This window comes from Lithobates pipiens, unplaced genomic scaffold (assembly GCF_037356315.1).
Source record: "Lithobates pipiens isolate NorthernLeopardFrog02 unplaced genomic scaffold, aLitPip1_a1.2 Scaffold_35, whole genome shotgun sequence".
Classification (NCBI taxonomy): domain Eukaryota; kingdom Metazoa; phylum Chordata; class Amphibia; order Anura; family Ranidae; genus Lithobates; species Lithobates pipiens.
Window position 1 is genome coordinate 26414952 of NW_027507811.1, and position 15608 is coordinate 26430559.

The 15608-nt window shown below is 45.6% G+C and overlaps 2 protein-coding genes across 2 annotated transcripts in view; one reads left to right on the plus strand and one right to left on the minus strand.

Annotated features, from left to right (window-relative positions):
- LOC143956160 (uncharacterized) overlaps window positions 1-15608 on the plus strand; it is a 482654-nt gene that overhangs the window by 206328 nt on the left and 260718 nt on the right. The window lies entirely within an intron of this gene.
- Window positions 10098-15608, minus strand: part of LOC143955420 (uncharacterized) — a 77202-nt gene continuing 71691 nt past the window's right edge. The window contains exon 20 of the mRNA XM_077465470.1: window positions 10098-15467. Coding sequence (XP_077321596.1) covers window positions 14629-15467 — 839 coding nt within the window. The 3' untranslated portion in view covers window positions 10098-14628. The remainder of the gene's footprint in view (window positions 15468-15608) is intronic.

Genomic DNA, 15608 nt, shown 5'->3' on the forward strand with positions numbered 1-15608 from the left:
GGGGACACCTTTGGGCACTGCAAAGAGAATACTAATGTGGCGCACATAGTGCCCCCTCACCCACGCCCTGTTCTGAGCCACATTCCTGTCTGAATATCTTGTCAGGTGGACTGAAACCCGGACACATGATTTAAAACCTGGACCATCTTGGTGAATCCCGGACAGGTGGCAACCCTAGTTGGACCCCCTTTTGCCTTCATTCTTGGTGGCATAGATTTAACAAGGTGTTGGAAACGTTCCTCAGAGATTTTGCTCCATAGTGACATGATGGCATCATGCAGTTGCTGAAGATTTGTTGGCTGCACATCCATGATGTCAATTTACCTGTTCCACCACATCCCAAAGGTGCTCTATTGGATGAGATGTGGTGAGTGTGGAGGACATTGGAGTACAGTGACCTCATTGTCCGGTGGTGAGATGATTGGAGCTTTGTGACATGGTGCATTATCCTGCTGGAAGTAGCCATCAGAAGATGGGTACACTCAGAGCTGGTAGGGGGGGGGGGCGCAAGGGCGGTACAATTTATTGGGGGTGGTGGGGCGCAGTGAAGTGTCCTTCTAAAAAAGCCATCACTAATTTGCTGGGACTGCGAGTTTCCCCAACAACCAGTGACGCTGCATGCTTGCGCCCGCCCCCTGCTCCTCACCGCAGGTCTCGGAGTTGACAGAAGACCAGCTCGCACTCACGGGCTGCGAGTAGGGGCGTGACGTCACATGTGCGCCCCACGCCTCACCCCCCCGCTGCTCGTGGTTCAGGTACTGGTTCTCCATATCTCGCAGCTTCCACCCCTTTGGTATTTCAGTTGTGCCCTCCTTCATTCAAGGTATGTGGGCCACATGTTAACCAGTAATCACTAATTGGCATCTTTTGTTAAAGGCCACGCTGATGGGCACCTTTTTTATGTTAAGGGTCACTCTGGTGGACAAATTTTATTTTAAGGGGCATGCTGATGGGTATATTTTGAATGTGCACACTTGATGGGCATATTTTCTTAAGGGGCACACTGATGGACACATTTTGGTGTACCCATTAACATAAAATGCGCCTATCAGTGTGCACATTAAAATTATAACCATCAGCGTGCCACTTAAAATAAAATGTACCCATCAGAGTGCCTCTTAACATAAAAGGTACCCATCAGCATGACCCTTATTTTATGTTAAGGGGCACATTTTATATTAAGGGCCATTCTGATGGGCACATTTTATATTAAGGGGCACTCTGATGGGCACATTTTATTTTAAGGGGCATGCTGATGGGTATATTTTTAATGTGCACACTTGATGGGCATATTTTCTTAAGGGGCACACTGATGGACAGATTTTGGTGTGCCCATCAGCGTTCCCCCTTAAAATAAAATGTGCCCATCAGAGTGCCCCTTAACATATAAGGTGCCCATCAGCGGGACCCTTATTTTTTTTAAGGTGCACGCTGATGGGCACATTTTATGTTAAGGGGCACACTGATGGGCACATTTTATGTTAAGGGGAATGCTAATGGGCATATTTTGTTTTAAGAGCAACACTGATGGGCAGATTTTGTATTAAGGGGCACTCTGATGGGCAGATTTTACGTTAAGAGGCACTTTTTTGTGCCCATCAGAGTGCCCCTTAATATAAAATGTGCCCATCAGGGTGCCCCTTAACATACAATTTGTCCATCAGAGTGTCCCTTAATATAATAATAATAAGTATATTCTTGTTTTGAAACATTGATTCTTTCTTAAAAGGGGGGGGGGGGTGCAGTTTGCCATCTTTGCCCTGGGCACCAAATGGCCTTGTCCCAGCACTGGGTACACTGTAGTCATAAAGGGATGGACATGGTCAGCAACAATACTCAGGTAATCCGTGGCATTTAACGATGCTCAATTCAGACTAAGGGGCCCAAAGTGTATCGAGTAAATATCCCCCACAGGCCACACCATTACACCACCAGCCTGAACCATTGATACAAGGCAGGATGGATCCATGCTTTCATGTTGTTTACACCAAATTCTGACCCCACCATCTGAATGTCACAGCTGAAATCGAGACTCATCAGACCAGGCAACGTTTTTCCAATCTTCTATTGTTCAATTTTGGTGAGCCTGTGCCAATTGTAGCCTCAGTTTCCTGTTCTTAACTGAGTGGCACCCGGTGTGGTCTTCTGCTGTTGTAGCCCATCTGCTTCATGGTTGGATGTGTTGTGTGTTCAGACAAGATATTCTCCATACCTTGGGTGTAACGAGTGGTTATTTGAGTTACTGTTGCCTTTCTATCATCTGGAACCAGTCTGCCCATTCTCTTCTGACATCAACAAGGCATTTTCCTCCACCCAACTGCCGCTCACTGGATATTTTCTCTTTTTCGGACCATTCTCTGTAAACCCGAGAGATGGTTGTGTGTGAAAATCCCAGCAGTTTTTGAAATCCTCAAACCAGCCTGTCTGGCACCAAAAACCATACCATGTTCAAAGTCACCTAAATCCCCTTTCTTCCCAATTTTGATATTCAGTTTGAACTTCAGCAAGTCCTCTTCACCACGTCTAGATGCCTAAATGCAATGAGTTGCTGCCATGTGATTAGCAATTTGTGTCACCAAGCAACTGAACAGGTGTACCGAATAAAGTGGCCGGTGAGTGTACATCGGAGTCAACTCTATATGTCAGAGACCTCCCTTTACTTTAGAACCCCCTCTATACATCAGAGCCCACTCTATATGTCAGATTGTTATCCCAGAGGGACCCTCAAAAAATGAGTGGTCTTGGGGAACCCCCTGTTAAGGCCAGTTTATTGGGGATCAGGGTTAAAAATGCTCTTTACATGGGGGGGGGGGGGGGGGCAGTGGGAAGAAAGTCCCTCTTACAGTGGTGGTCAATATGCCTCCCTTACGGCCAGTTGCAAGGTTCATTGCCCGTTGTGTGAACGAGGAAACACCGGACTCGTGCTGTGAGCCACATGCAAAGATAGTGTGAACCCAGCCTGAGCCACCGATCGCAGCTCGTCTCCCATCAAAAGATTCACAGCCACGAGAAGCCTTATGCATGCTCGCATTGCAGGAAGTTTCAAGAGGTCCACTCACCTCATCAAGCACCAGAGAGTTCATAGGAAGGATGCTTTGGTGGCGACTTAATGGGGGCACTGAAATGAAAATAATATGGTTAAAGCGGAGTTTCACCCAAAAATGGAAATTCCCCTGATCGGATTCCTCCCCCACCTCCAGTGTCATATTTGGCACCTTTCAGGGGGAAGGGGGGAGCAGATACCTGTCTAATCCAGGTATCTTCTCCCACTTCCGGGCATAGATGGCCGCAGGCTCTGCGGTAATCTACGCCATGACCGCCCCCCCTCGCTGTCTTCTGGGAGACACACAGGTCCCAGAAGACAGCAGGGACTAGTGAGGATGCACAGCGCAACTCGTGCATGCGCAGCAGGGAACCAGGCTGTGAAGCCGCAAGGCTTCACTTCCTGATACCCTTACCGAAGATGGCGGCACCTCCACCCGAGGGACAGATCGGCTTCAGGTGAGGACATCATGGGAGTCCTGGACAGGTAATTGTCCATATTTTAAAAGTCAGCAGCTGCAGTATTTGTAGCTGCTGACTTTTAAAAAAAAAAAAAAAAAAAAAAAAAGAATGTCGGCGGAACTCCTCTTTAACCACTTGCCACCCGCCCTATTACAAATTGACGGTGGCAAAGTGGTTTCATAATCCTGACCGGACGTCATATGACGTGATCAGGATTATGAGCCGCTGCGCGCCCGCGGGGGCGCGCATCGCGGCGATCATTGTTGCGGGGTGTCAGTCTGACACCCGGCAACTACGATCTCGGTAAAGAGTCTCCGACGGAGACGCTTTACCACGTGATCAGCCGTGTCCAACCACGGCTGATCACAGTGTAAATGGGAAGAGCTGGTGATCGGCTTTTCCTCACTCGCGTCTGTCAGACGCGAGTAGAGGAGAGCCGATCGGCTGCTCCTCTGACAGGGGGGGGGTCTGTGCTGATCGATTATCAGCACAGCCCCCCCCCCCCCGAGGATGCCCACACTGGACCACCAGGGACGCCACCAGACCACCAGGGATGCCAGTCAGCACAATGGATGCCAATTAGTGCCCATAATGGATGCCAATCAGTGCCCACAATGGGCATCACTGATTGGCATGCATTATTGTTTGGCACTGATTGGCATCCATTAGTACAGTATAACACCAATGCCGCCTATGAGTGCCCACCTGTGCCGCCTATGAGTGCCCACCTGTGCCGCCTATCAGTGCCCACCTGTGCCGCCTATCAGTGCCCACCTGTGCCGCCTATCCGTGCCCATCTGTGCCGCCTATCCATGCCCATCTCTGCCGCCCATCCATGCCAATCCGTGCCAGGTATCAGTGCCAATTTGTGCCACCTATCAGTGTCCATCCGTGTCGCCTATCAGTGCCGCCTATCAGTGTCCATCAATGCCACCTCATCAGTGCCACTTCATTGGTGCCCATCAGTGCCGCCTTATCAGTGCCCATCAGTGTAGCCCCATCAGTGCCCATCAGTGAAGGAGAAAACGTACTTATTTACAAAGTTTTGAAACTGAAACTAAAAAAAAAATATTTTTCAACATTTTCGGTATTTTTTTATTTGTAGCGCAAAAAAAATAAAAACCGTAGAGGTGATCAAAAACCACCAAAAGAAAGCTCTATTTGCGGGAAAAAAAATAGAAAAAATTTCATTTGGGTACAGTGTAGCATGACCGCGCAATTGTCAAAGTGCGACAGCGCTGAAAGCTCAAAATTGGTCTGGGCAGGAAGGTGTTTAAGTGCCCTGTATTGAAGTGGTTAACAATGAAAATAGAAAGCACAATGTTCAATAGATTTTTAGAAGGAAATTCCAGAAAAAAGTTTGTCTTCTCAACATAGGCTACGTTGGTGGTTCTACATTTTTTGAGCAAACTTTGCCATGTTGACTGTTTTCAGGGTCGGATTTTTGGAACCAAGATTTAAGGACCTTCTTCTGAATCTTTATGATCTACTGGACTTCAAAGATGGAGTCATCCCAACAGTGGGGTGGAATATGTGTCCTAAAGAGAAAGCTTATGTTGACCTCTCCACAAAAACGACTTTTTGTTTCCACTATGTTTAAAGACTCAAGAATGATACTGGAGGATTTAACAGAAGCATTTATTTATGGGCTTGAGCAAATGGAGAACTCATTTGCTGGCCATGAAATATACATGCTTGTGAAGGTTAATTTTCTTTCAACACTCTTTATAGACTCAATAATGATTCTGGAGGATTTCACAGAAGCCATCTTATTTATGGGCGTGGGCGAATGGGGAACCCATCTTCTGGCCATGAAGTACAAATGGTTGTAAAGGTTCTAAATCTTGGCAATTGTTTTCACTTTAGCTGAACTTGAACCCATCCTCAGGTTTCAGACTTTTGAATCAAATTTTGGTACTTTCTACATAAAGCGTTTATCTTCTTTTGAAAAGCGAAGACTCAAATTAGATCACCACCATCTTCAGGTTTCATCTCCGTGTCAACAAAAAAAAAGTTGATTTTCTTAGTTGTAGTGGACAGAGGATCATTAGTCTTTGCCATTGGTTTTATGTAGCTACCTTCAGGTGATTGGACAATGACAAAAAAAAAGAAAAAAAAAAAAAAGGAGAAGGCTGCTTATTTTCAAGACTACATTTCATTGAAAAGTGTGGCACATATTCAATTTCCACAATCTCGATACTGCAAAAATAACAATATACAAAATAAGAGAAGTGATGATCCACGAGGAGTAGTGAACAGTATGGGTTTAAGTAATGTTATGACATGGTTAAAACATCCACAGGTTATGGGCTCAAGAGTCCACATCCACCAGTTATGGGATCAAGAGTCCACACCCACCAGTTATGGGATCAATAGTCCACATCCACCAGTTATGGGATCAATAGTCCACATCCACCAGTTATAGGATCAAGAGTGCACATCCACCAGTTATGGGATCAAGAGTCCACATCCACCAGTTATGGGATCAAGAGTCCACATCCACCAGTTATGGGATCAAGAGTCCACATCCACCAGTTATAGGATCAAGAGTCCACATCCACCAGTTATGGGATCAAGAGTCCACATCCACCAGTTATGGGAGCAAGAGTCCACCACATCCACCAGTTATGGGAGCAAGAGTCCACCACATCCACCAGTTATGGGATCAAGAGTCCACCACATCCACCAGTTATGGGATCAAGAGTCCACCACATCCACCAGTTATGGGATCAAGAGTCCACACCCACCAGTTATGGGATCAAGAGTCCACACCCACCAGTTATGGGATCAAGAGTCCACACCCACCAGTTATGGGATCAAGAGTCCACACCCACCAGTTATGGGATCAAGAGTCCACACCCACCAGTTATGGGATCAAGAGTCCACACCCACCAGTTATGGGATCAAGAGTCCACACCCATCAGTTGGTTAAAACATCCACCAGTTATGGTCTCAAGAGTTTTCTTGGTCGGCCACTGTATTAAAATCCAAAAGGGTAGCGGGCTTAGAGTCAATACAGACTCCAATCAAGGAAGTGTGAAAAGCAATCCCAGGTGAGGAAAATCCTTTCGTGGACCTACAAATGACATTTGGAGGGTGCCACTTTTCCAGTTTTGAAGTAGGGGATGAGAGACATCTGGGGGGAGGGCAAGAGAAAGACAGAAAAAGTGAAGAAGATAAAATAAGGAGAAATAGAATGCCCGATGTAAGGGTCCATTCATCTAGTGTCAGGGGTATTCATTGAGAGCCTAACTCCTGAGAATAGGCAAGATTTCGGGGGAAATGGAAAATTCTATCCATGAGAACTACAAGTCTTAAAAATTTGGTAAAGGACAGTAGCTCTTCCTTTCGCATAATACAATTTGATTCAGAAACCCTCACGAATGGTACCATAGTAGACTTCCAATGTCAGAGTATCTTGGCTCAGTCTGCCATAGGACCTCTTCATTTACCTTCATCCTATGGAGGTTTTCTCTCGCTCTCTGATGTTGATAATTCTTCTACCAAGAGGATTCTCCTATCAAGATTCCTGACTGCACCATAGCCATCAAGGTTCCTACTGCACTTTCCGGATTGATTAACTCCTCGGTTTTGCCTTTGGGGACCGCACTCAGACGTCACTGGAATGGGGCTGGCCTGTAATGTTGATTGAATGCCCTGAAAGAGATGTCTGGGGAGAGGGCAAGAAATATTCAGAAAAAGTGACGAGAAAATAAGAATTAGAGCACCTGATGGAAGGGTCCATCCATTCAGCCCCAGAGGTAATCATCTGGAATCCTAACTCCCGAGAAAAGGCAAGATTTCGGGGAATTGGAAAATTCTATCAATGAGAACCCCATGTCTTGAAGTTTGGTAAAATTTTCATCAGTAATGACCAGTAGCTCTTCCATAAGCATAATAAAATTTTAATTCAGAAACCCACTCACGCATGAATGATACCATAGCAGACTTCCAGTGTAGGAGTATTATGGCTTGGCCCACCATAGGACCTCTTCTTTTACCTTCATCTTATGGAGGTTTTCTCTCCGATTAGGATGACGATACTTCTACCAAGATGATCCTCCTATAATGATTCCTGGCTGCGCCATAGCTACTGTGGCTCCTACTGCATCTTTTGGATCGGTTGACTCCTCTGCTTTGCTTTGGGGGGCCATACCCAGAAGACACTGGAATAAAGAAGTGGGTCTGGCCTGTACTGTTGATGGAATGCGCTAGATTCTGCCCCGAGACAAACTTCTGTCCCTCTACTTTGAAGTTGGATCTAATAGAACCCTCACTTTGTGCTTGCACAAGGGTTTTGGGTCTAATGGTTACCTCCTTTGAGGCTGTACCATATGCCCAGTTTCACTCCAGACTGCTGCAACTCTGGATGCACGATATAAACAGATTCATTCCTTGGCCCACACCATGCTTCTGACTCCTTTTATTTTTTAGGATAAGTGACTCAGCAACTGCTAGTGAACCTAGGGAATAAGCAGTTGGACCTTGATAAAAGTGTCAGTTGAAGTAGTCAAGAAAATTAAAAGAATGCTTTAGAAAACTTCTCTATAGGAGATGTCCATCACCTAAGGACACTAGCAAAACCAGAGTGGGTTGGGTTATATGAGAATTCATGGTCTGAGCAAAGCTTTTGCCAGTGTCCAATCGCCTGAAGGTCGCTGCATATAACCAATCGTAAGGACTAATGATCCTGTGGATCCTGCATTGTACTCCAATTGATGGATTTTACTGGTAAATCAAAAATCTATTTTTCTTGCCAAACATCTTATTTACTATTGTCTAAACTGAAACTGATGACATTAATTGCACATCTGGTCGTTCCCTTATACGCATGCTTTATAAACTGTTTCTGTTGAATAAAATAAGGTGTGAATTCTTAATTTTTTTAAAGTCTAAATATTATGCATAAATATTGCACTATGGCCACTAGATGGAGCTGATGATCATAAGAAATAAATATTTATTATGAAATATATAGGTCTCTAATCTAACTGTTCTCTCAAATCTATCTACTCATCTATGTGTATATGCCTGTGACATCGCTGTCTATTCATCCATCTATCTACCCCTACCTATCACATTTATTGTATCTATTCATCCATCTACCTATCCATCACATCTATTGTATCTATCGATCCATCTACCTATGGCATCTATTGTATCTATCCATCTACATTAACTTGTCAAAAGTATTGGGACGCCTGCCTTTACACACACAAACTTTCATGACATCCCAGTCTTATGTTGGCCATACACTATACGAAAAATCAGCCAAAATTCGGTCATGTTGACAGTTCGTTCATTTTTTGGCCAGTTAATGGGCACAAAAACGATAATCGTCGGGACCATCTTGTCCAACATCAGTGCCTGACCTCATAAATGCACTTCTGGAAGAATGGTCAAACATTCCCATAGACACACGCCTAAACCTTGTGGACGGCCTTCCCAGAAGAGTTGAAGCTGTTATAGCGGCAAAGGTTGGGCCAACTCAATATTGAACCCTACGGACTAAGACTGGGATGCCATTAAAGACTGGGGTCCCAATACTTTTGGTAATCACTATTTCATCCACCTATCTATCACATCTTGTCTATCTATACCTATTGTATCTATCTATCCTACTGATCTATCACACTATCTATCCATCTATTGCATCCTCCCCATCTACTTATTGCATTTTTTCCATCTATCAATCGCATCACCACATCTATTGTGTGTGCAGAATTATATATATATATAATAGATAGAGAGAGAGAGAGAGAGTGTGAGTGTGTGTGTCTGTCCATCTATCTATTCATTCTATCTATCCCATCTATTGTATCCATCCATCTGTCCGTCTATTGATCTATCTTCTCCTAAATCTGTACATATTATCTTATCAAGCTCCCTACACTCGCAGATAAATCTAGTAAAGCATACACAATCCAATTCAGACTATATACATTTTTATTGAATAAAAGTATATTTTAGACTGAACAAATGCATTTCTGTGTATGAAAATGAGCCAGGGTCCAGCATCGTTGTACAATTCCTTATACAACAGAGTGCAATCCAGAACACTGCAGTATGAATATCTGTCTGTCTATGTACAGGCACCTCGCTTGCCCCCTGGAGTCTCTACAGGGGCCCACTATGTGCTCTGCACACCTCTGAGCAGACAGGTGAGAATTCCACTTCTGATATGTAAAGGGAACCAAGCAAATGGCTCCAGAAAACACTGCAGTCATGGTATGGTAAAGCCAGAACATGCACCCTTCTTCAACTTTACTCCTGGGTTCCTTATAATTCATTCCAGATACATTCAGCTGGCTTTTCACAGTGCTCCCGCTTAGGACGGCAGTCTTGTCAAATGATTCCATGCAAGCTCCCTCTCTATGGACTACAGAGAGCAGAGCTTGGAACCCGGGAACACGCAGATGGTGTCTTCCCAAATTGATTCCAGGATGTTGAGAAAATGCGGGGCAAGTAGTCTGTATTAGACCAAAATGTTGCTTGAACAATCAAAAGCTCCCCCCCCCCCCCCCCCCCTTCACATGTTTTAATTTATTTTTCATGCTGAAATCATTTTTGAACATCCTTTCATACAAAACTCATTTTTTTTTTTAGTTAGCGTTGGCAGCTTTAATCACCTTGCCTTAAGATTTCTCTGAGAACCCAGCGGTAGGAAGCCAGTTCCTATGTTTCTGGCTCTGCTTTCCTACCGCTGGAGGAGCAATGATGTCGTAGACCACCTCCTACCACCACTATGGAACATCTTACTTGTTGCGATCCTCGATGGAGCCTCCGTTGCAGAGAAGACACTTCCAATGGCTGATGTGTTTCGGTTCGGAGGGGAGGTACCCTCTTCTTCAAAGTCCAGAGATCTGAAGAAGAGGGTACCTACCCCCGAAACACGTTAGCCATTGGAAGTGTCTTCCTTACGTTGGGGTTGGAGCAGTGGACCAGAGTGTGCGGGTCACTGTGGACATTGATGAGCTTGATATCCTGTGGGGTTTGCGAGTACACATCAGTTTACCTTAAAAACTCTTTAATGAAGAAGGTAAACGATGTGTATTCACAAAGCACACATGATATCAAGCTCATCAATGTCCACAATGACCTGTGCTATCTAGTCCACTGCGCCAATCCCAGCGTAGGGAAGACACTTCCAATTTCGAACGTGTTTCGAGTTCAGATCCCTGGACTTTGAAGAGGAGAGTATCCAAAACATGTCGGACATTGAAAGGATCTTCCTTACGTTGGGATTGGCACAGTGGACCGGAGCATGTGGGTCATTGTGGATATTGATATCAAGTGCTGTTTTTGAGTACACGTCCGTTTTATTTCTTCAATAAAAAGTGTTTTTATGGTAAACCGATGTGTACTCATAAACAACACAATATCAAGCTCATCGATATCCAAAGTGATCCGCGCGCTCTGGTCCACTACACCAATCCCAACGCAAATAAGACACTTTCACTGGCCGACGTGTTTTGAGGATAGGTACCCTCTTCTTTAGAGTCCAGGGATCCAAAGAAGAGGCTACCTACCCTCGAAACACATTCGACATGGGAAGTGTATTCCCTACGCTGGAATTGGCACAGTGGATCAGAGTATGCGGATTCCTATGGATAGTGAAGAGCTTGATATCATGTGCTGTTTGTGAGTACACATCAGTTTACCTTCTTCAATAAAAATAGTTTTTAAGGTAAACAGATGTGTACTCATGAACAGTACATGATATCAAGCTCATCAATATCCACAGTGATTCACACTCTGTTCCACTGCTCCAATCCCAGAGTAGGGAAGTTTTTAAAAGGTAATACGCAAGGCTGGTGCGCCCTCTGCTTTTGTTTTTCCAGTGTTCTTTTTGAGCTTCCCTAGTCCTCAGGGGGCTGTAAAGTCTTGCGAGTTTCTCTCTACCCTACGACAGCAGCTGGGCTGTTAATATGCTGTAGTTAAAGCCCATCTCCAGGCAACCCAAGACACCTAAAGGACCCCATCACATGTGAATAAAAAAGGATAGAAGACTCTGGCCTGCAGCGTCAAGTGATTGCAACTTTAGGCGAATACACCAGCAATCAGAGGGGGGAGGGGGGCAATATCTTCCCGGGGATGGGCTTTAAGTAGGCAGATGCCTAGTTTGGCGTGGAGTTTGACATCAATTCATTTGTACATGACTTGCCCTAAGGAGAAGTGCCAACCCATACAAGGAATATTTTTTTCTTCTACGTCCCACCTCCACTTAGAATAGTAGTGACATCATCACTTGGGGACCTCTCCCTTCCATAAGCTCAGCTACGTGCCTCTAGCTAGGGCTGTGGATAAGAGGGTACCATTGGTCCTTATGTATGGGGCCATGGCCAGCAGGGAGGCCCAGTCAGCAGGGTGAATCTGATGTGGGTAGGAAGGGTGATCAGTGTGGTGAGGGGGCAATTACTGGAACCAATCCCCTGTATGGCTTTATCTACAGCAGCTGAAAGCTGGCTTCTTTTCCTCTCCCTTGCACCAGTTTTCAGCTGCTGCAGATAGAGCCATACAGGGGATTCGTTCCAGTAATTTCCCCCCCTGCCGCACTGATTGCCGCCCCTATGCACCATACCTTTCCCCCTGCTGCCCAGGTCCCCCTGCGTGCCTTCCCCCCCTCTTCTTCCCGCCAGCAGCTGTAAGCATACAACAGAATCATATTTACCAGCCCCTTAGTTTCCTGAATGAACACAATGAGTAATCGGTACCAATCACTCACTTTTCACAATAAAATGTATTTGGGGGGGGCTGTCAGGTTGGCTGTACAGAGCCCTGTGGTTTCTAACCACAGCCCTGCCTCTAGCACACATAGCCTTCAGTAAGAAGGGATTTTTGGATGTGAAAATATGATGTGGTTTCTCAGTGAAAGGCACCTCGTCTCTCGAACATGATATCAGTTGTTTTGTTACCTATCTGTTCAAATACGTTTTGCAGCGTTCCATTGATTGAATGTAGTGCTACTATACCTACCAAAAGCCCATTGGGCAAAGGCCAAACCTTCAGTTTAAAAAAAAAAAAAAAAAGCTATCAAGTTGGGTAAATGATGCCCCCTCCCCTCCCTGTTTGTATAGGCAGAGGTCCTTCACAAAGTTCTATAAGTTGCATGTGTACCCACCATGGCAACGCTACCTCACCTCCGAGACTCTGGGCACCAAAAAAAAGAGAAGGAGAAGACCAGAGTAGTAACCAGCAATGCCGAAGAGTCTTGGTTTGTGGGGTTGATCTTAGCAACGTCCTGCATTACAGATATAGAAGAACAGAATGGTTATGGATCGAGCAGGACTTCATAAGAGCAACCTCTCGGTCAAGCCCAACTCCAAAGCAGCAGGATCCTTCTAGGAGCTGGATGAAGAACTGAAGGATTATTCCACCATCGGTTTTCTAGGCTCTTTTTGGAACCTTTGCACTTGTGCTCCCAGCTTCACCCACCTACCAAAGGGTATTATAGGTTTTACATATTGGACTTTACATGGCTGATAATGTGACCGAAGTTCTAGGTGCATGTGTACCCCCCATGGCAGCACAACCTCACCTTCAAGGCCTTAAGTACCAAAAGCGTTAGAAGAACCTTTGTGAGGAGGAGACGAGTAGTAACCAGTAATCAGATATATTTTGGTTTGTTGGGTGATATTAGCAATGTCCTGCACTGTAGAAATCACAAAAACTGAATGATTATGGATGTAGCAGAACTTCACAAGAGTTACTTTTGGGTCAAGCTCATCTCCAACGCAGTAGGATCCTTCAGAAGATGGATGAAGACTTGAAGGATCATTCCACCAATGGTTTGAGGACCTCTGGAAACTTTGCACTTGTGCTCCCAGTTTCACCCACCTCCCATATTAACGGTCTTGCATATTGGCTGATAATATGACCGAAGTTCTAAAAGGCGCATGTGTACCCACCATGAACTATCTCACCTTTCGAGGACAAAAAATGAGAAGGGCCTTTGTAAGGAGAAGACCAGAATAGTAATCAGCAGATCTGAGATATCTTAGTTTGTGCGGGTGATCTTAGCACAGTCCTGCACAACAGATATTGGATGGAGCAGGACTTCACGAGAGCTACCTCTGGGTCAAGCCGGTGTCTAAAAGGTGGGTCCTTCAGAAGATGGGTGAAGACTTGAAGGATCATTCCACCAACGGTGTTTGAGGATCTCTTTGAAACCTTTGCACTTGTGCTCCCAGCTTCACCCACCTACCAAAGGATATTAATGGTCTCGTATATTGGCTGATAATGTGACCAAAGTTCTAGAAGGTGCATGTGTACCCACCATGGCAGCACAACCACACCTTCGAGACCTTGGGCACCACAAAACGAGAAGGGCATTTGTTAATATGAGCCCAGAGTAGTAACCAAAAGAGCTGAGATGTATTGGTTTGTAGAGGATGATTTCTTTGGAACCATTGCACTTGCACTCACAGCTTCATCCGCTTCACAAAGGATATTATAGGTCTCACACATTGGCGTTTACATTGCTGGCAATGTGACAGAAGTTCTAGAAGGTGCATTTGTACCCACCATGGCAGCACAACCTCACCTTCAAGGCATTGGGCACCATAAAATGAGAAGGGCCTTTGGAAAAAAAAGATCAGAGTAGTAACCAGCAGATCTGAGACATCTTAGTTTGTTGGATGATCTTGGCAATGTCCTGCACCGCAGATATCACAAGAACAGAAGGATTATGGATGAAGCAGGACTTCACAAGAGCTACCTTTGGGTCAAGCCCGTCTCCAAAGCAGTAGGATCTTTCAGAAGCTGGATGAAAAATTGAACGATCAGTCCACCATAGCCAGTGAGGTGACCGAAGTCTTGAATCACCTTTTTTTTTTGTTAATCAATTAATCATAGTGGGCAACCTTAACAGTTGTGTTCCTGGCTCTGTCAACCCACAAGGTCTCACTTTCTTTCTGCAACTTAAATGTGATGTTAGTGGTCAAGTGAACGCCTACAAACAGGAAGGGTTTGGCTGCCCATGGGCCTTCAACGTTCATCAGATCAAGCTAGGTTTGCCAGGCTAAGGCTTTTCAGGGCAAGGCACAGAGCTGAGGGTGCCAAGCTACTGCCTGCACAACTCGTGGGGAGGGGGGGAAGAGTACGGTAGTCCAGACTGAAGTCCTCTTAAAAATTCACAGGCTCAGGTGACTGGAGAACACGTTTGGTCTTCTCATGGATCCTCTGCCGATGTTTGTCTAGGCTACCCTTCCGGGTGAAGAATTTTCCACACTCCATGCAGAGGAACGGCTTCTCTTCAGTATGGATGATTTTGTGCTTAGCCAAGTTGGACTGGTTGGCGAAGCCTTTTCCGCATTCGACGCAGGTGTAGGGCTTCTCGCCAGTGTGGATGATGCGGTGGGAGATGAGGTTGGACTGGTTAGCGAAAGACTTGCCACATTCGGAACACATAAAAGGCTTCTCGCCTGTGTGAAGTATAAGATGGGCATTTAGGCCGGAGCGGCTCGAGAAGAACTTGCCGCACTGGCTGCAGGAGAAGGGCTTCTCGCCCGTGTGGATCCGCAGGTGTTTTACCAGAGCGGGATTGTTGCTGAAACACTTGCCGCATGCCGGACAGACCACCGGCTTGTCCCCAGAGTGGATCTTTTCGTGAGTCTTCAAGTTAAACTTGCTGGCAAACAGTTTCCCGCATTCTGAGCAGGCGTAGGGCTTCTCCCCGGTGTGCACTCTCTGGTGGGCCGCCAAGCTGGGCTTGTAGGTGAACCGCTTGCCACATTCGGCACAGGAAAATGGCTTCTCCCCCGAATGGGAGCGCTGGTGCTTGGTGAGGTAGGAGAAATGGCTAAAGCTTTTCCCACACTCAGTGCAGATGAAATGTTTCCCCCCTTCGGCGGTCGGGTTGTCCCCAACGATGACCTGGTCATACTCTGAGAACTTCTTGAGGTTGATGTCTCCAGGCAACGAGTGGTAATGGTCGAGTTCCTGGTCGTAATCGACCTCATAGCCTACAGAGAGAGAGAGAGAGAGAAAAAAAAAAAAAAACACTTAAAGTCTACTCATTTTTCTGCCCCTACCACCATGTGACATACTGGTACTTGAACTAGATGAGAATCGAGGATAACAGCTGGAGCTTGCTGCCAATCAGT